The sequence below is a fragment of the Scyliorhinus canicula genome, chromosome 18, assembly GCF_902713615.1.
Source record: "Scyliorhinus canicula chromosome 18, sScyCan1.1, whole genome shotgun sequence".
NCBI lineage: Eukaryota > Metazoa > Chordata > Chondrichthyes > Carcharhiniformes > Scyliorhinidae > Scyliorhinus > Scyliorhinus canicula.
This window is the reverse complement of record NC_052163.1, coordinates 9,286,808-9,307,023: the sequence shown is the minus strand read 5'-3', so window position 1 is coordinate 9,307,023 and position 20,216 is coordinate 9,286,808. Positions and strand designations below refer to the sequence as shown.

Here is a 20,216-nt window from a genome sequence, read left to right as displayed (position 1 = left end):
TATGGTTGAACTTCATGTTTATATTGCACCCCAAAAAGCTGATTTTGACACCGAATGGTCACAATTGACTGCTGTAGCTAAGTAAATATTATTTATTAATAATATCCTGGAGTTTGCTTCTCAAGACTATCAACCAAGATTGGGCTGATGAATGAAACTTTGAATATATGCCAATCCAGATGTTGCATTTATCGTCTTTAATGTTCAGGGACAGTGATTGTAATCATACTTTTGTCTCCAAAAAGGTCTTTGAAATAGTGGAACGTGTTGAAGAGCTCCGAAGGAAATGGCCAGTTGCCTGGGGGAAATTGGACGAAGGCAGCATTGGAGTGGTGACGCCATATGCTGATCAAGTGTTTAGGATTCGATCGGAACTTCGTAAGAAGAGATTGTCAGAAGTAAACGTAGAACGGGTTCTGAATGTTCAAGGTGGGTTCCTACTTGTTGATAAAAGTTAAGCCCCTATTTTTTTTTGTTGCTCTTGTGTTAAACTGTGTGAAATTCAGTCTTGTGGAGGAATTGGGTTTCAGAAATGTACTTTTGCAGCAGTGAACGTTTTCAGTGCTCCAATGTGTGACAGTAGATGCCGATGTAATAAGTTTTCTATCTCGGCAGCTATTTGCAAGGAGCTGTCCAAAAGGGGAGGGGAAACGATTAGGTCAGGGGTGGGCAAACTACGGCCCGCGGGCCGCATGCGGCCCGCCAAAGGTATTTCTGCGGCCCACCAAGTCATTAAAAAAAAAAAAAAAAAAAATTTTTCTAAAAAAAAATTTTTTTTTTTTTTTAATTTTTTTTTTTAAAGGTTAATGGGTGGGGGGGCTGTTGGATTACTTACTGGCATAGGGTGGATACGTTGACTTGAGTAGGGTGATCATTGCTTGGCACAACGTCGAGGGCCGAAGGGCCTGTTCTGTGCTGTACTGTTCTATGTTCTATATGAGGCGCCCAGAATCATAACCGGGTGAAGTAATTATTTTACTTAATATACTATGCGGCCCTTTGTGAATTGTGAATTTCTGAATGCGGCCCTTGCACGGAAAAGTTTGCCCACCCCTGGATTAGGTGATTCCAGCAGGATGCAGGTATGTAGCTTGGGAGTAATTGAAGCGATAGAGACTGCGCACAAGGCACCCACAACCGTTCATGACTGAGGAATGGTGGTGGTGCATTGTAACAAGAATATTGGGGATGGTTGGGGGCTGCTGAGAATGAGAATTGGCTGAAGGAAGTAAGAGAACCCTTTTGAAGGAGGATATGCATGAGTTTCCCAAAACAAGTGATTCTTGATATTGTTCTACAGTATTGATGTATAAAGTATTTTATCCTACTTTAACAAATTATTTTTATAGACCAGAAAGTACAAGGCATTTTTAAAAAAAATAATTCATTGTAATTAAGCTTGGCTCATGTGATTTGATCAGGACTGTATTTAATTTGAATTTCAGATCCATATTTTTGTGAAATTATACAGCTTGGTTCATGTTTTTCTCAGGAAACTTGTATGATCGATTAGTTTCTTTTTGAGGTTCATTCCACTATTTGTCAATAGCTTGGGGGGTTACCTTTGACCAGAAACTAAACTAGCCATGTAAATACTGTGGCTCCAATAGGAGATCAGAGACTAGAAATCCTGCGGTGAGTAATTTGCCTCCTGACTCCCCAAAACCTTTGCACCATCAAGGCAGGAGTGTAATGGAATACTCTCCACTTGCCTGGATGATGCAGCTCACATGCCACAAGAAGCTCGACACCATCCAGGACAAAGCAGCCTGTTGGATTGGCACCCCTTCCACAAACATTCAATCCCTCCGCCGCCAAACAGTGGCAGCAGCATGTACAATCTACAAGATGCACTGCAGGAACTCACCAAAGCTCCTTAGACAACACATTCCAGACCCACAACCACTACCATCTGGAAAGACAAGGGCAGCAGACACATGGGATCACCACCACCCAGAAACTTTCCTTCCATTCACTCACCACCCTGACTTGGAAATATATCACTGACCCTTCACTGTCGCCGGGTCATAATTGTGGAACTCCCTTTCTAACAGCACTGTCGATGTGTGCCTACACCACATGGACTGCAGAGGTTCAAGAAGGAAGTTCACCACCACGTTCTCAAGGGTAATTAGGGATGGGCAACAAGCGCTGGTCTCGCCAGCGAAGCCCACATCCCATAAATTAATACAAAAAAGTTAATCAGAACGGTAGGAATGACTGAGCAGCAGGTTGTGCAGTGGTTAGCACTGCTGCCTCACAGCGTCGAGGTCCCAGATTCGATCGTGGCTCTGGGTCACTGTCCGTGTGGAGTTTGCACATTCTCCCCGTGTTTGCGTGGGTTTTGCCCCACAACCCAAAAGATGTGCAGGGTAGGTGGATTGGCCATGTTAAATTCCCCTTACTTGGAAAAATTAAGGTACTCTAAATTTATAAAAGACAAAAAAGGGTAGAAATGAACGGGGGGAATTTTACCAACTGATTGAACCTTTTTGATGCAGTCAGTGTACGTGTCTGGTTTTGAGGGAGGTCACTGCTAGCCTCCTGGCAGTTGGTTTGAGTGATGTGTGGGAACTGATGCGTAGTGCAGCTCTGGAAATGGCCCATTAACTGATATTCCTCAATGAATTTATTGTTGTTTGGATAATTTCATCAATCCTCTAATCTGCAAACTGACCCGAAAAAGGCTGAATTTGTTGATTTGCTGTACAAAAAAGAAAATCCGTTGAAACCTAAATGTACTTTGAGCCTTTTTTTAGAAAAATCAATACAATAGAATTCTGATGTGTCTCTATAAATGAAATTTGCATCAACTATGTTCAGATGACAGGAAAAAAATGACATTTGACCTGAGCGTCACTAATCCTCCAATGAAATTGCTTTTATTTACTGAATAAACAGTCATTTCATAAAACTGCTTCTTTGGGCTCAGACAGGTGCAACTAATCTGCTGGATGTTTGTGGTTATTCTTTTGACCCAAGTCTGAAAATAATCCTACTCTACTATGGATTTATTATCTCTGCATAGTTATAATCTTTACAGCTATAGTGCACCAGCAGAGTAAAGAATAAAAAGGCTTGCATTTAAGTAGTACTTTTCATGGTCTTGGGGCGAATCATAGTGTTCATGGCCAACGAAGCACTGTTGTAATGTCAGGAAGCGCAGAAGCCAGTTTGCACTTGGCTGGGTCCTGTGCATAGATGCACAATAATAACCAGATAAATTGTTTTGGGGATAAATATTAGCCAGGGCACTGAGGAGGGTTCTCCTCGTATTCAAAGAGTGGCATGGGATCTTTTACATCCAAAGAGGCAGATGGGACTTTGGTTTAATGTTTCAACCATAAGATAACACCGCTGATAGTTCAGCAATCTTAGAAAATAGGAGCAGGGATAGGTTATTTGCCCCTTCGAGCCTGCTCTGCCATTCATTGTGATTATTACTGATCACCCATCTCGGTGACCTGTTCCTGCTTTCCCCCAATTCCCTTTGATCCCTTTAGCCCCAAGAGCTGTATCTAACTCCTTCTTGAAAACATACAATATTTTGGCCTGAATTGCTTTCTGCGGTAGTGAATTTCACAGGCTCACCGCTCTCTGAGTGAAGAAATTTCCCCTCCTCATCTCCGTCCTAAATGGTCTATCCTGTATCCTTAGACTGTGACCCTGGTTCTGGACTTCCCCGCCATCAGATGTCTCCTTGCATCTATCCTGTCTATTATTGTTCATTTCATTTCATTTTCATTACTGTTAGAATTTTATAGGTTTCTATGTGATCCCCAACCATTCTTCCCAACTCTAGCGAATATAATCCTAACTCACTCAATCGCTCCTCACATGTCAGTCCCACCATTCCAGGAATCAGTGTGGTAAACCTTTGCTGCTCTCCCTCCATTGCAAAAACATCCTTCCTCTGATAAGCAGACGAAAACTGCACCCACTGTCCCAGGTGCTGTCTCACCAAAGCCCTTTAGAACCTCAGCAAGAACTGCATTGCTGTCCAGTCGAAATCACGGAACAAGCCTCCCAGAGGATTTAAACCAGAACATTCTGACTCTGGTGAGCGTGAGACACTTGACTCAGAATTTCCAACTTGGAAAAAATACATTTCCACTGTACGTTTTCCTACAAAATGGCGCTATACAAATACGTAGCACTTGTTTCTGGGTTTAACAACACAAAATGGACTCACCTGAGTTAGGAAGAGCCAAAATAAACCATGTATAATGTCTTAGCAATTGCTTTGAACATTTTTTCCAGTATAGTTGTTTATAAGTAACCTGGACTTCAAAAAGTTACATGAATGTTTGTTTCTTTTTAATTTTTCAGGCAAGCAATTTAGAGTCTTATTTCTCAGTACAGTGAGGACAAGACACACATGCAAACATAAGCAGACTCCCATCAAGCGAAAGGAACAATTAGTAGAGGACTCCACCGAGGATCTGGACTATGGGTTTCTGTCTAATTACAAACTACTTAATACTGCCATCACTCGAGCACAGTCCCTGGTTGCTGTGGTTGGGGACCCCATAGCTCTATGCTCAGTTGGGAGATGCAGGTAAAATGAATAAATTATTATTTAAGTTATTAATTGCAAAGCTAATGAATACTCGCTATTATAACTTTACTCATTATGACTTCTAAATAAGTATATATTTTTTTAAGAGATCATTCTTGAAGTTAGTCGATCAAATGGGATAGACAATTTTCTTTGAACGAGAAGGTTTCAGTATAACTCTCTATCTTGTTTATGTTTAGAAAGAAATTGTTTTGATTATCAATCACCAAAGAATATAAATGCGGAGTAGAATTACATATATAAAGGTACAGCATGGACACAGACCAATTGACCCAACTGGTCCATGCCAGTGTTTATGGTCTAAATAAGCTCCTCCCACCCTTCTTGTCTAATTAAGTGCAAATCTTTGTTCCTTCCTCCCTCAAATATTCATTTAGCTTCCCTTTGCATTGGAATTCACAGTATGAAGTTTGGCTTTAATAACTACAGCTAAACAAGCACTTAGAGAAAAAGTCATTCAGCTTATCCAAGTGCTTTCTGCCCATCAAATCTATAGCTAACATCAAACTTGTGCAATTTAACAAACTTCAATTTCTGGAGGTAAAAATCCTGTGTTAATCATCCCCCCCCCCCCCCCCCCCCCCCCCCCCCTCAGATTATTATATAATTGTTGAAAGTACATTGCTCTTTCTGCAGACGTTTAATTACCAATAGGCTGTCCCACAACATGTCTGTCCCATTTCTACAATTTTCTAACCTAAAAGGACTTAAATTTTAATTTTTGGCTGGTGCAGCGCTCAGTGCCATCAAAAGGCATGCTGTGGGAAATCCAATGGGCTAGTGAGAATTCCCAAACATTATTACTGTACATCCTGTTTATTTGCATTAAGCTGCTTTTTCAGCCGTGGTTCAACATGGCAAGCATCATCCTTGCCATGGCAAGCATCATCCATAGGGGCTGGTTTAGCTCACTGAGCTAAATCGCTGGCTTTTAAAGCAGACCAAGCAGGCCAGCAGCACGGTTCGATTCCCGTACCAGCCTCCCCGGACAGGCGCCGGAATGTGGCGACTAGGGGCTTTTCACAGTAACTTCATTGAAGCCTACTCGTGACAATAAGCGATTTTCATTTCATTTTCATTTCATCCTCAGACTGTTATTTAGAGGGGGTAGTCTGAACTTCTCCACCATTGTTCAATGAGCCTTATCTGTTCCTCTGTCTTGAACAATGCCACGTGTCAAGTAGGGGGCTAAAAATTGCCCTAGAATACTGTACTTGCTTGACACCTTGTATCCTTCGGGAGTTTTTTCTCGGGATATTGAAGCCATGAAAAGCAATTGAATGATGTATGAATATAAGACCATAAGACATAGGAGCAGAATGAGGCCATGCGGCCCATCGAGTATGCTCCGCCATTCAATCGTGGCTGATATTTTTCTCATTCCCATTCTCCTGCTTTCTCCCCATAACCCCTGATCCACTTATTGATCAAAAACCTATCTATCACTGTCTTAAAGACAGTGATTTGGTCTCCACAGCCTTCTGCAGTAAAGAGTTCCACAGATTCACCACCCTCTGGCTGAAGAAATTCCTCCTCATGTCTGTTTTAAAGCATCGTCTCTTTAGTCTGAGATGGTGTCCTGGTTCTAGTTTTTCCTACAAGTGGAAATATCTCTCCACATCCACTCCATCCAGACCTCGCAGTATCCTGTAGGTTTCAATAAGATCCTCCCTCGTCCTTCTCAATTCCAAAGAGTGCAGACCCAGAGTCCTCAACCGTTCCTCATATGACAAGCACTTCATTCCAGGGAGCATTCTTGTGAACCTCCTCTGGACCCTTTCCAAGGCCAGCATATCCTTAGATACGGGGCCCAAAACTGTCACAAATGGGGTCTGACCAGAGCCTTATATAGCCTTAGAAGTGCATCCCTGGTCTTGATCGAGATTAAAGCTGCTCCTATGTTTTATGGATTGTTTGAGGAGATAATAGCCTTTATTAGTTTGTGAACTAAAGATTGGTGTGCCTATATTTGCAAGATCGACAATGATCAGTATAATGTGATTACCCATAAGAAACCCATAAGATGATGTAATATTGTTTATACTTTCGCACTTTCCAGCACTATTTTCCAAATTTTATATATATATATATATATATATATATATAAGTTAGATTTTACAAAGGATTTCACCCTCACAGCCCAAAGATGTGCAGGTTAGGGAAAAAAATAAAAATAAAATAATTGGGTACTCTTAAATTTATAAAAATATATTACAAAGGATATTTAAAATATAATTTTGGAGAGCGCAGCATGGTGGTGCAGTGGTTAGCACTGCTGCCCCACGGCACCGAGGTCCCAGGTTTGATCTCGGCCCTGGGTCACTGTCCGTATGGAGTTTGCACATTTTCCCCGTGTTTGCGTGGGTTTCACCCCACAACCCACCCAAAGATGTGCATATATATAATTTGGAAAATAGTGCTGGAAAGTGCGAAAGTATAAACAATATTACACCATCTTATGGGTTTCTTATGGGTAATCACATTATACTGATCATTGTCGATCTTGCAAATATAGGCACACCAATCTTTCGTTCACAAACTACATGACCAATCCACCTAACCTGCACATCTTTGGGTGGGTTGTGGGGTGAAACCCACGCAAACACGGGGAAAATGTGCAAACTCCATGCGGACAGTGACCCAGGGCCGAGATCAAATCTGGGACCTCGGTGCCGTGGGGCAGCAGTGCTAACCACTGCACCACCATGCTGCGCTCTCCAAAATTATATTTTAAATATCCTTTGTAATATATTTTTATAAATTTAAGAGTACCCAATTATTTTATTTTTATTTTTTTCCCTAACCTGCACATCTTTGGGCTGTGAGGGTGAAATCCTTTGTAAAATCTAACTTATTAGTTCAAACATCAATGGTTCAAACCTCAAGTAGATTATGGATTCAGTTGTTCTCTTGTTCACCGAGGAAAAGGGTTTACACGGGCTGCATGTTTGCTTTTCACTGAGCCTCAGGGACCTACTCCACTGAAGTCTCATCTAGTATATTGCTCATGACCAAGAAACGCTGTAATATTCAGTTTTTATTGTGTTATTTGGAAATGACATTTGTTAATATTGTAGTATACAGTAATAAGGGCAATGATCCTTTGGGAAGTGGCTTTAAATATGTGGCGACATTTCATCAATGAGACATTTTGCTCATATCCTTAACGGAGATCACCAGAATATTATAGTAGGAGTTGTTTCTCAGTGATTTATTATTCCACAAGGTAATATCGCAGGAAAGTATCCTCCATATCAGTGGAGAAATTTGAATTTTTTTTTAAAAATTCTCTGGGGGAAAGAATCTGCAAAAAGAATCCTTGCACATCCTGGAATGTGATTTAACGACTGAACTAATGCTGTGAGAGTCAGTTATCCTGCTCATAGCTTCTGCACAGCCGTATTACAATGAATTTTCCCTTCCTCGGGCTGGTTTGTACTACTTGCATATATAATTATTTCTGGGGGGGTTTTCTGAAGAGGAGGACGAATTCTATGCATCGGTCTACTGAGTTTTTTTTTTTAAAGTGTTTTTTGTGTTTGATGCTAATTTGATTTGAGTGATTTAACTGCCATACAAATGTTAAATGTGAAAGGAATAAATGGCAGTTGCATTATGGGTCTTCTGTATTTTAACAAAGCTGAATTGAAGCTTGCATCTATTTCAGTCGCACAGATGCTGGTGTTTCTGGGCAAGTAACCGAAGCAGGGTAGATGTTTTGTTCTAAGCAAGGGCAAGAGGAGCAGCGCAAACAGGGGCGAGACTGCAAGGCACAAGAGAGAGTGAAAATTACATCACCCTTTAAAAGTGACGGTACTGACGGGCAGGCAGATAATTGGTGGATGATTGTTCATTCGTCCCCGTCCTACAGCAAAGCCTGGTCTCCAGTCGTCTTGGATCTCCCTGCCACTGGGCCAAGACCTTGCTCCAGTGGGACTATGTGGTGGTTGGTGCTCAATAACCACCCCACTTTAAAATAATCAACGCATGGGCACCTTCCACCCCACCCCACCCCTCAAATGAGTTTTGGGACCTGAAATGTCAGGACCCTTATGGACAACAGCAACAGACCTGAAGGCCGCACCGCCATCCTAGCTTGGAAACCCCAGCACCACAACATTGACATTGCTGCCCTGAGGGAGACACGACTGGCAGGAGAAGGCCTGTTTAAAGAACAAGGTGGCGGGTATACCTCTTCTGGAAAGGCAAACCAGAAGAACATCATTTCTACGGGGTCAGCTTCACCATAAAAAAAATTAATTGGTTGGACATCTCAATGAACCCCCCACCCCCAAGGGGATGAGTGAACCCCTCATAACCCTACGGTTCACTCTGACCCAGGAGTAGCACTTCACGGCCGTCAGTGCCTACGGCCCAACCCTGGAGTAACGGATGAGGTAAAAGAGGCATCACTGTCCCGCAACCCACATGGAGACAAGCTGATTCTCCTTGGCGTCTTCAATGCTAGAATCATGAGGGATGCAAACCTTTGGCAAGGCGTGTTAGGCAGGGAAGGTGTGGGGGAAACAAACAGCATCAGAATTGTTCTTCTGACAAAATGATTAGAATATGACCTGGCCATGAAAAATACCCTGTTCTTCCAGAGGGGCAAGCAGAAGACCTCATGGCAACACCCCCCGCTCTAAGCACCGGCACCTAATAGGCATCATCAGAGCAAGGGACCGTAAGAAGGGGAACCTGTGGATGCGGTGTATTTAGTGTTGGTGATACCACATCTGGAGTCTTGTGTCCAGTTTTGGTCTCCTTATTTGTGGAAGGATGTGGTGACATTGGAGGCATTTCAGAGGAGGTTCACCAGATTTATTCCGGGGACGAAAGGGTTGACGTATGAGGAGAGATTGAACAGTTTGGCCTTATACTCGCTAGAGTTTAGAAGAATGAGAGGGGATCTGATCGAGGTTTATAAAATTCTAAGAGAAATTGATAAAGTAAACATGGACCAAATGTTGCCCCTTGTGGGGAAATCCAGAATGAGAGATCACTGATGTAGGTTGAGAGGTGGTAGATTTAAAACCGAGATGAGGAATAACTACTCGCAGAGGGTTGTGAATTTGTGGAACTCGCTGCCCCATAGTGCGGTGGAGTCTGAATCAGTAAAAGGTTTCAATAAGGAGATAGATAAATTTCTGATTTAAAAACACAGGTTAAAAGGATACAGGGAAGAAGGCAGGGAAGTGTTTTTGAGACCAGGAAGAGATCAGCCATGATCTGAGTTCTCAGTCAGAACTCACAGCTAAACTGACAACAACCAACGAGCCAGAGTCTCAGAATACCCACAGTGCTTGGTCCGCCTTAAAAGCCGCCATAGTCAGCACCTGCGGGGAGATGCTCTGGCTCTCGACAGAAAACACCAAGACCGGTTTGGCGAGAGTGCTCAGGAGATCCAGAAGCTCCTTGACCGAAAACGCAAGGTGTTCCTGAACTGGCAGCTCCACCAAAATTCAAGTGAGAGGAAACTGAAGGCTGAGGTGCAACAAAGAACTTGCGACCTAAACAACAGATGCTGGGTGGAAAGAGCACAGGAGACTCAGCAACTCTCCGACAACCACGATGCGTGTACCTTCTTCAGCTCAATTAAAAACCATCTACAGCCTGAGTACCCAGGTGCTCACCGCACTGAGAGCCAAAAACGGAGAGGCGCTCATCAAAGACAGAGGGGCAGTCAACACCCGCTGGGGAGAGCACTTTGAGGACCTCCTCAACCAAGACATGGCCTTACACACAAGTGTCCTCAACAGACTACCTGCCACCGTCTCAGTGCAATCCCAGCTCACCGTGAGGTGGAAAAAGCCACCCAACAGCTGAAAAACAACAAGGACTCTGGTTGAATTGAATTGAATTTGATTTATTGTCTCGTGTACCAAGGTACAGTGAAAAGTATTCTGCATACAGTCCAGACAGATCGTTCCATACATGAAAAAACATAGGACATGTGTAAATACACAATGTAAATACATAGGTACAAGGCATCCGGTGAGCATACGGAATGTAGTATTAGTCAGTAAGGAAGATGTGTGAGGAGATTAGTTCAGTCCATAAGAGGGTCATTCACGAGTGTGGTAATAGCAGGGAAGAAGCTGTTTTTGAACTTGTTCATGCGTGTTCTCGGACTTTTGTAACTCCTGCCCGATGGAAGAAGTTGGAAGAGAGAATAATCCAGGTGGAAGGGATCTTTGATTATGCTGCCTGCTTTCCCAAGGATGCCAGGTCAGGGTCGGACTTCCGGGCTGGGCCTCATCTGCTTCCAGGTCATGGCCAAGGTCTGGCCGTTGGAAGAATCCTGTTGGGTCGGGTCATGTGGCTGGTCTACAGAAGTAGGAGGACCTGCAAGAGAACATGAAAGAGAGAGGTTAGAGATGGTGTTAGAATTAAATTTTCAAAGGGTAGTATGGTTATAAGAGATGTAGGAAGAGACTCTGTGTGAGAGAGCTCGCAGAGAGTCGCCACACTCAGACGCCAACTTGTGATGTGAATCCCCGGGTAAGTATTAAAATGCGGTGGAAAGGCCCTCTTGACAAGAACGTCTTTTGGGACTTGTGGGAGGAAACCGGAGCACCTGGAGGAAACCCACACAGACAGAGAGACTCCGCACAGACAGTGACCCAAGCCGGGAATTAAACCCGGGTCCCTGGCACTGTGAAGCAACAGTGCCAACCACTGTGCTACCGTGCCGCCCATCAAGATCCACGGTGAACCCCTGAACAATGAAGATCATTTCCCTTGCCTCGGGAGCCTCCTCTTGGCGCAAGCAGGGAGCGACGATGAAATCCAGTACGGCTCCAATGCGCCAGTGCAGTATTCGGACTCCTGAGGAACCGAGTGTTTGAAGACCGAGACCTCAAATGCAGCACCAAGCTGATGGTCTACAGAGTAGCCGTGGTCCCTGCCCCCTGTATGCATCAGAAACATGGACTATGTACAGCAGACGCCTCAAATCCTTGGAGAGATATCACCAACATTGCCTCTGCAAATCCACTGGCAGGATAGGTGTACCAATGGGAGCGTCCTCTCCCAGGCCAATATCTCCAGTATCAAGGCACTGATCACGCCCGACCAGCTTCAATGGGCCGGCCACATTGCCCGCATGCCCAACACAAGACTCCTGAAACAAGTGCTCCCGTCTGAGCTCCGCAATGGCAAACGATCACCAGGAGGACCGTGGAACCGCTGAAAGCCTCGATAAATAAATGCAACATCTCACTGCACGTGAGAATCGCTTGCTTTAGAACACACAGGCTGGAGAAGAAGCATCTGCGAAGGCATCAATCACCTCGAGCTTCACAGGATGGAGCATGCGGAGGCCAAGCATGAACAGTGGAAAGAGAGCACAGAACCCAGAGCGTTCCACCCACCAAACTGATGGCAGAATCTGCGGATCCAGGATTGGACTATTCAGCCACCACAGAACCAACCTCCCCGGAGTAGAAGCAAGTCACCCTCGTCACGGAGGAACAGCCCAAGAAGAAGGTGCTTTGTTTTGTTTCCCTGCTTTTCCCTTGCCTCTTTTTTATGAGAAAATGAAGGTCCTTGGATATGATTATTCTGCAAAACCATGAATTGTCTTAACACTGCACCATTTATGGTTTTTTCAGTTCTGAATTGCCTTGTCATTGTATAAATATAGCATGTATGTACTCTGTATCTCAGAACATTTGTAGAGGTGATTAATGTGCTCCATTACCCATATTTGTCTTTGCCACTTGAGTTCCCTATCTTCACTTGAGTTCATCAGCTTTAATGCAATAGTCAGGACTGTGAAAGTAACCCATGCTTATTCTTGGTTGTTTGTATAAGATTAATAGATATTTATTAAAGGTGAGCAATTTCCCGCACTGACACTAGCACCTCTGAGACTCACCTGGCTATACCTAGAGCCTCAATTGCTGAGGAGAAGAACAGTATTACAGGAACATTGTCAGCTCAAAGTCATGAGCCATCCTGATTCGGCACATCATGGAAGCATTCTCAAGGGCAGCACGGTGGCCTAGTGGTTAGCACAACCGCCTCACGGCGCTGAGGTCCCAGGTTCGATTCCGGCTCTGGGTCACTGTCCATGTGGCGTTTGCACATTCTCCTCGTGTCTGCGTGGGTTTCGCCCCCACAACCCAAAAATGTCCAGAGTAGGTGGATTGGCCACACTAAATTGGCCCTTAATTGGAAAAAATAATTGGGTAATCTAAATTTTAAAAAAAATAAAAAATGGAAGCATTTTCTCAGACAAAATTTGACACACAGCCAGATAAAGAATCATTTGTCTAGGAGGAAGGGAAGGGTTTATGGAATGGGGAAGTAGGAATTTGTCTTGGAGGAAGGGAAGGGTTTATGCAATGGGAAAGGAGGAATTTGTCTAGGAGGAAGGGAAGGGTTTATGGAATGGGGAAGGGCGACTTTGTCTTGGAGGAAGGGAAGGGTTTATGGAATGGGGAAGGAGGAATTTGTCTTGGAGGAAGGGAAGGGTTTATGGAATGGGGAAGGAGGAATTTGTCTTGGAGGAAGGGAAGGGTTCATGGAATGGGGAAGGAGGAATTTGTCTAGGAGGAAGGGAAGGGTTTATGCAATGGGGAAGGAGGAATTTGTCTTGGAGGAAGGGAAGGGTTTATGGAATGGGAAAGGAGGAATTTGTCTAGGAGGAAGGGAAGGGTTTATGGAATGGGGAAGGGCGACTTTGTCTTGGAGGAAGGGAAGGGTTTATGGAATGGGGAAGGAGGAATTTGTCTAGGAGGAAGGGAAGGGTTTATGGAATGGGGAAGGGCGACTTTGTCTTGGAGGAAGGGAAGGGTTTATGGAATGGGGAAGGAGGAATTTTTCTTGGAAGAAGGGAAGGGTTTATGCAATGGGAAAGGAGGAATTTGTCTAGGAGGAAGGAAAGGGTTTATGGAATGGGGAAGGAGGAATTTGTCTTGGAGGAAAGGAAGGGTTTATGCAATGGGGAAGGAGGAATTTGTCTTGGAGGAAGGGAAGGGTTTATGCAATGGGGAAGGAGGAATTTGTCTAGGAGGAAGGGAAGGGTTTATGGAATGGGGAAGGAGGAATTTGCTAGGAGGAAGGGAAAGGTTTATGGAATGAGGAAGGAGGAATTTGTCTTGGAAGAAAGGAAGGGTTTATGCAATGGGGAAGGAGGAATTTGTCTTGGAGGAAGGGAAGGGTTTATGCAATGGGGAAGGGCGACTTTGTCTTGGAGGAAGGGAAGGGTTAATGGAATGGGGAAGGAGGAAGTTGTCTTGGAAGAAGGGAAGGGTTTATGGAATGGGGAAGCAGTAATTTGTCTTGGAAGAAGGGAAGGGTTTATGGCATGGGGAAGGAGGAATTTGTCTTGGAGGAAGGGAAGGGTTTCTGGAATGGGGAAGCAGGAATTTGTCTTGGAAGAAGGGAAGGGTTTATGGCATGGAGAAGGAGGAAGGGATAGAGTTGTGGAGAGAGAGAGTGAGGGAATTCCAGAGTTTGGGCAGCTAAAGGCATGGCCACCAATGATGGAATGATGAAAAGCTTGTGAAGCACCATCTCACACAAGGATTGCAACAGCTGAAGAAGTAGCCTTGCCACTATTGCTTGGGAGATGCTCAGTTTGAGCAATAAATGGGAGTCTTTCCAGCATCCAACATCCCATAAGCAAATTGACGTGAAGGTGAAATACTGTCACGGCTCTTCCACATCAGGCACATTTGTTGGAACATCAGGTAGCTGTGGGACCCAGCTGGAAAAACACAGAAGCAGCTCGAGTTGTTCTAAAAATCATTGTTCAATCTCTCTCTTTTCAGGTACCATGCCCTAAGAGGGCATTGGCGACCTTGAACCTCCGTGTTAATCTTACTCCCGGGGCACGGATAATCTTAGTCAGTGGTACATTCATTCAGTTTGTGTGAGGCCGAAGCTGGAAATCTGAAATAAAACGATGCTGGATAAACTCAGCAGGTTTAATGTTTAAACAGGGCTAATGTTTCAGATCTAAGTGATCCGTATACAGTTCTGTAGGAGAGCTCATTTAGATCTGAAGCATTAACCCTCTTTCTCTCCACAGATGATGCCAGACCCGAGTTAATCCAGCATTTTTAAAGAAAAATTGTTTCATGACTTAACAAAATTACCCGAAAAAGCCTCTCGTTTGAGGAGGTGATTTTTTGAATGATTCTCTGGTCACATGGCTTAGAGCTCTTTTAGTTCAGCTGAGCCAGCCAATCAGTTGGTATCTCCATCTAGGATTGCAGAAAAATCGAGTGAAACACCCAGAATCCACAACTTCAAATTAGTCACTATTTCAGAATTTGATTGTTAGTTACTTTATTATTATTTTATTATTAACTTTTATGGTAAAATAGTGAGTTTTAAAATACATTTACAGGGAGACAAAAAGTATTTGTTTCTTTTTTGCCTCCATACTTTGTACCACATAGATTCGGACAGTAATCATACAATTGGAGGTAATCCACTCTGCCACCTTAGGAGCGTTACAAGATCAATATCTTTCTCGTTAATTTCCAGCCTATAGTGTATGAGGACCAGATCCCCAAATCAGTTGTTAGCTGATTTGGGCAGCATGGTAGCACAGTGGTTAGCACAGTTGCTTCACAGCTCCAGGGTCCCATGTTCCTGGCTTGGGTCACTGTGCGTACGGAGTGTGTACGTTCTCCCTGTGTCTGCGTGGGTTTCCTCCGGGTGCTCCGGTTTCCTCCCATAGTCCAAAGATGTGCAGATTAGGTAGATGGACCATGATAAATTGCCCCTAGTGTCCAAAAAGGTTAGGTAGGGTTACTGGGTACGGGGAAGAGTGGAGGCATGGGCTTAAGTAGGGTGCTCTTTCCAACAGCCGGTGCAGACCCGCTGGGCTGAATGGCCTCCTGCACCGTAAATTCTATGATTCTGTGATTTGCTGAGGACCAACCGAGTGGCACATAGGAAGATATGCAGGCAGGGAGGAAACTTTCCATTGGCCTTTTTCAAAGAATTTGTTCATGAATTTGGACCTCTCTGGCAAGAGCAGTATTGATTGCCCACACCTCATTGCCTTTGAGAAGGTAGTGATGAGCTGCCAGCTTGAAATGCTGCAGCTTGTGTTGTGCTGTTAGGTAGGGAGGCCGATGGTCATACCTAGTACCAAGAAAGGTGATTGTGGTTGATGGAGACCAATTATCTCAGCGCTAGGACCTTGCAACAGGAATTCCTCCGGGCAGAGTCCTCCGGGCAGAGTCCTCGGCCGTCAATCCCTTCGTCAGTGACCTTTTTTGTATCATAAGGTCAGAAGCGGATGTTGTCTCATGATTGCACAGTGTTCAGTTTCATTTTCAACTTCTCAGATAATGAACCTGTCAGTGCCTGCGTGCAGCAAGACTAGGGCAGCATCCAGGTTTGCAATATTTGGCACATAACATTCACACACGCAAGCCAGCCATTGACCGTCTGCAAAAGAAAGTGTAACCATCTCCCCATGATGTTCAATGGAATGTTCAATGGGTTACCTTTGAGCAGAAACTTAATTCGACAAGGCCACATAAATACTGTGGCTGCAAGAGCAAGTCAGAGGCTAGGTATTCTGCAATAAGTGACTCACGTCGTGACTCACCAATGTCTTTCTACCACCTGCAAGGTATAAGGAGTGTGATGAAATGCTCCCACTTGTCTGAATAAGTGCAGCTCCATCAGCATTCCAGCGTGTGACAGAACAAAGCAGCCTGATTAATCAGCATCTCATCTACCATCGTAAATATTTACACTCAAAGCTGCAATGCATACCATTTACAAGAAGCACTGCAGCAACCCACCAATGCTTCCTTGGCGGCGTTTTCGAAACCCACAATTTCTACCATCTCGAAGAACAAGGGAAGCAGACCTGTGGGGACCTGCGAGGTCCCCTCCATATTGCACCCCATCCTGACGTGGAAATATATCTGTTCCTTCAATGTCGAAATTGTGAAACTCCTTCCTGAAAGGTACTGTGGATGTAACTCCACCAGACATGCTGTAGCATTTCAAGAAGGAGGCTCACTGGCAACGTTTGAAGGGCAATTAGAGATGAGTACTAAATGTCGGCCTTGCCAGCATGTTCGTAACCTGTGAATAACAAAAAAACATTTTAAAAGTGGGCAGGTTTTCTGTTGAATATTACAGAATAATTGTAGGATGCAATCTGAGACTTCCTTTTAATATTTAGAAAACAACAGCTACAGACATCTTCAGTTTCTTATTCAGCACCCCCTTGTATAAACAAGTAATAGTAATAAGCAATTGGGATACTTTTAAACTATCTTCCAATAGTGTGGGTAGGGTGAAGTAAAGTACATATTGAATTTATAATAACAGGAACAATGTGTGGGTGTACTTAGTCATTTTTTAAAAAACTGCAGGATGTTAAGAATATACAGCTGGTTGACCTACTTAAAGCCTTTTTGTGTGCTGGAACATGACTCGTTGCTGCACAAGATAACCCTGCACAAAAAGAGACCTGGAGAAACCAGAATTTCAAAAAAGATAGAAGATTAGCATGATGTTCGTCAATATTGTACTCCAAGGCGTCATGGAGCAATCGCCTAGAATCTTGTGCAGGATGAACTATTAATTTTTAAACAATATAATCAGATTAGAACAAGGCTGATTGGCAAAATTCCCTCCCCTGTTTTCAGCTTGCTACAGACAGAAATGGCTGTATTTTAGACTTGGCTGTTTGCACTTCACTGACATTTATTTTTGAAGAGCTTGAGGGCATTCAATAAATGTGCTCTGTTCCCTAGACACCGATATGGTGGATGTCGCTGCAGGCTTGACTGCCACATTGGTTAATCATGAAAAATTTGTTGCACAGCAGTCCTCTCGAGAATCTTTAATATTTTTGCAATTCTTTTTAGTTATACAGTGAGTAAGCCAAATATATTCCTTCAGTGTCTTCCTCACAGTGAAGGAATAGCATTTTACAATCCGAAAATTTCCTACTTTCAAGAGATTTGGACCCTTGTGATTTCTTCCATGTCTCCACTTAGCCATTCTTAATTTCTTCTCTCACTTCAGTGCCAGCTACATGCACACTTTTCCCAACAGTGTAACCTGTATTTTCTCATTGATAAAAATATTTTTTTATTTACTGGTTTGTTTCCCACAAGAAACCTTTCCTGATTCTAGTTCTAACACTTACTTTCTCGGTGCATTGAACTGGGACTTCAATTTGTGTAAATTATCAAAATGAAGGAATGTCTATGGGGCTCATCCACTCACAGCTGATCAATTCCTAATCCAATCACAATATTCTTTCTGTACGCATGATCCTTCAAAGAGATTGTTGGACAAGCAATCGCAGGTGTGCTACCTTGGGTTAGTCCAAATCTCTCTTCTTGAATTCTTTAATGCCCGTTATCCAACATAGCTTACGCTTCTAGTGGGAAGAAGGTAGAGGGTCATGGGATAAAGTGGTACACATTCACATAGAAATGCAAGTTAAAAGGGCCATAAATTATATTTCAAACCTCTAGAGAATCTTAGAGCGCACACAGCGTGTGCAGTTCTAATCTCCGTGTTTAAAAAAAGATAGAGTAGTGGAGATTTGTACAGACAGGAGGAAAATTCATTAAAATATCCCTGATTTCTCCTCTTGCTACCTGTCAAGAAACGCACAGGTATTTTTGATTTCCCCTTTTATAAGCGGTGGCATGTTTTGCACAACCCTTAAATTTGAGGTGTTCCAATCCTCTGAATAACCCCACAGTAAACAGATAAAATAATTTAAAAGGGGTGGTTTATTTCAAACATGCTCACAATGTCGGGAAGGGGTTTCACAGTGTCCGCACTTGCACTCTTACAATAAAAGAGGAAGTAAGGAAGAGGTACAGGGAAAGACCACGATAAAAATGAGTTACAGTTTTACGTGATTCTGGAATGAAAAGTCAATGTTGACTCTCTGTACCAATGATCTCACATTGAATGAACAGTTGGATTCCTTCCGAGAATAGGTGGCCGACTGTTGCAGGGTAATTTGTCTTTCCAGAAGTGAGGACATCCACGAAGGGAGAAGGCATGTAGAATTGAAGGCATAAGTTCCACTGCTCCAGTAATTCTGTGTAGATGTGAACCAGGCAATTGTAATGAAAATGAAAATCGCTTATTGTCACGAGTAGGCTTCAATGAAGTTACTGTGAAAAGCCCCTAGTCGCCACATTCCGGCGCCTGTCCGGGGAGGCTGGTACAGGAATCGAACCGTGCTGCTGGCCTGCTTGGTCTGCTTTAAAAGCCAGCGATTATGCCCAGTGAGCTAAACCAGCCTGGGGATGGGCTCTTTCTGCTACTACCTTTGAGATGCTAAATTGTGGACACAGGTTGCTTCCTGGAGTCCTTTTTCTCTTCTGAGGTGAACAGCTTATTAATTATAGACATTTCTACAGCTCAAGCCTCAGTCATGTGAGGTTTGTTTTGAGTTGACTAACAAGGCCCCTTGATTAAAACCCGTTGCGTTTTGGGTCGGATAATGGTCAGGCCATTAGGAAAGACAAACTTTTGCTCAAAAAAAACCCAATAAAAACATTTCTAAAAAAAAATTTTTTTAAAGGAAAGACAAACTTATCCTTGGTGACACTGTGTGGTCTGCTGTAGAAATCTAAAAGGGGTAGGTGTATTTCTTTGAAATTTGATTGCCGGCGATCGCAGAGCCACTGACCCCCTTTTAAAGATGGTGACGGCTCTGCTGGCTTCTGAAGGTTAAAAATTCCTCTGGTATGAGTCATGTCCATTTTTATTTTAAAAAACAATTTTGCAGAATAACGCAGTTGGTGCACATATGTGTGTTTATATATTCTTCCTGTCACCTGGCTTTGACCAGATTTATCAGAACTGAGGTTAGAATGATCAGAAAGATGCAACATGCTGGGGCTCTTTGCTTAGTGGTGACCTCACAGATATGTTCAGAACTATGAAGGAGTTCAATGAGGTCGCTTTGAGAAGTCTTTCCACGTGGGGGAATCCAAAACTAGGGCCATAAAGATACGATGGTCATCAGTAAATCTAATAAAGCACTCAGCCATTCTGATTTACCCAGAGAGTGGTTGGAGTATTGAACTCACTACCAAAAATTGAGGCAAGGAGCATAGGTGTCCTTTCGGGAAAAGCTTGATAACAACATGAAAGTAGTAAAAAAGGATGTGCTGATGAGAGTTATATTAAGATCAGTGGAAGGCAGACTGCATAGAGCATAGACACCAACATAGACCATTTGGACAGAATGACCAGGGGCTGGTTTACCACAATGGGCTAAATCGCTGGCTTTTAATGCAGAACAAGGCCAGCAGCGTGGGTTCAATTCCTGTACCGGCCTCCCCGAACAGGCACTGGAATGTGGCGACTACTGCTTTTCACAGTAACTTATTTGAAGCCTACTTATGGCAATAAGTGAATATTATTAACATTATTATTAATATTATAATTATGTTATTATTATTAAATATTCTGAAAAAGACTTCAAGATAATCAGATGGCTAGAGAAGGGGTTGTTTGTGTTCCTCTTATAATTAGGCATGATTGTTCTAGTAGTCTGACCCTGCCCTAGATTTTGAAGATGGTTGCTTCACATTTCGTGTATTTCCTTCCCCACTGGAGTTCACCTTGTGTTTCCCATTGTTGAATCTCATTGAGGAGGAGGAGGCAA

The 20,216-nt window shown here is 43.4% G+C and overlaps 1 protein-coding gene across 10 annotated transcripts in view; it reads left to right on the top strand.

The window, feature by feature from the left end:
- The window catches only part of helz (helicase with zinc finger), a 259,376-nt gene that overhangs the window by 150,203 nt on the left and 88,957 nt on the right, over window positions 1-20,216 (top strand). For all 10 annotated transcript variants that reach the window (XM_038777996.1, XM_038777990.1, XM_038777999.1 and 7 more), the window contains 2 exons: window positions 246-429; window positions 4,330-4,558. In XM_038777996.1, the coding sequence (XP_038633924.1) occupies window positions 246-429; window positions 4,330-4,558 (413 nt within the window). The remainder of the gene's footprint in view (window positions 1-245; window positions 430-4,329; window positions 4,559-20,216) is intronic.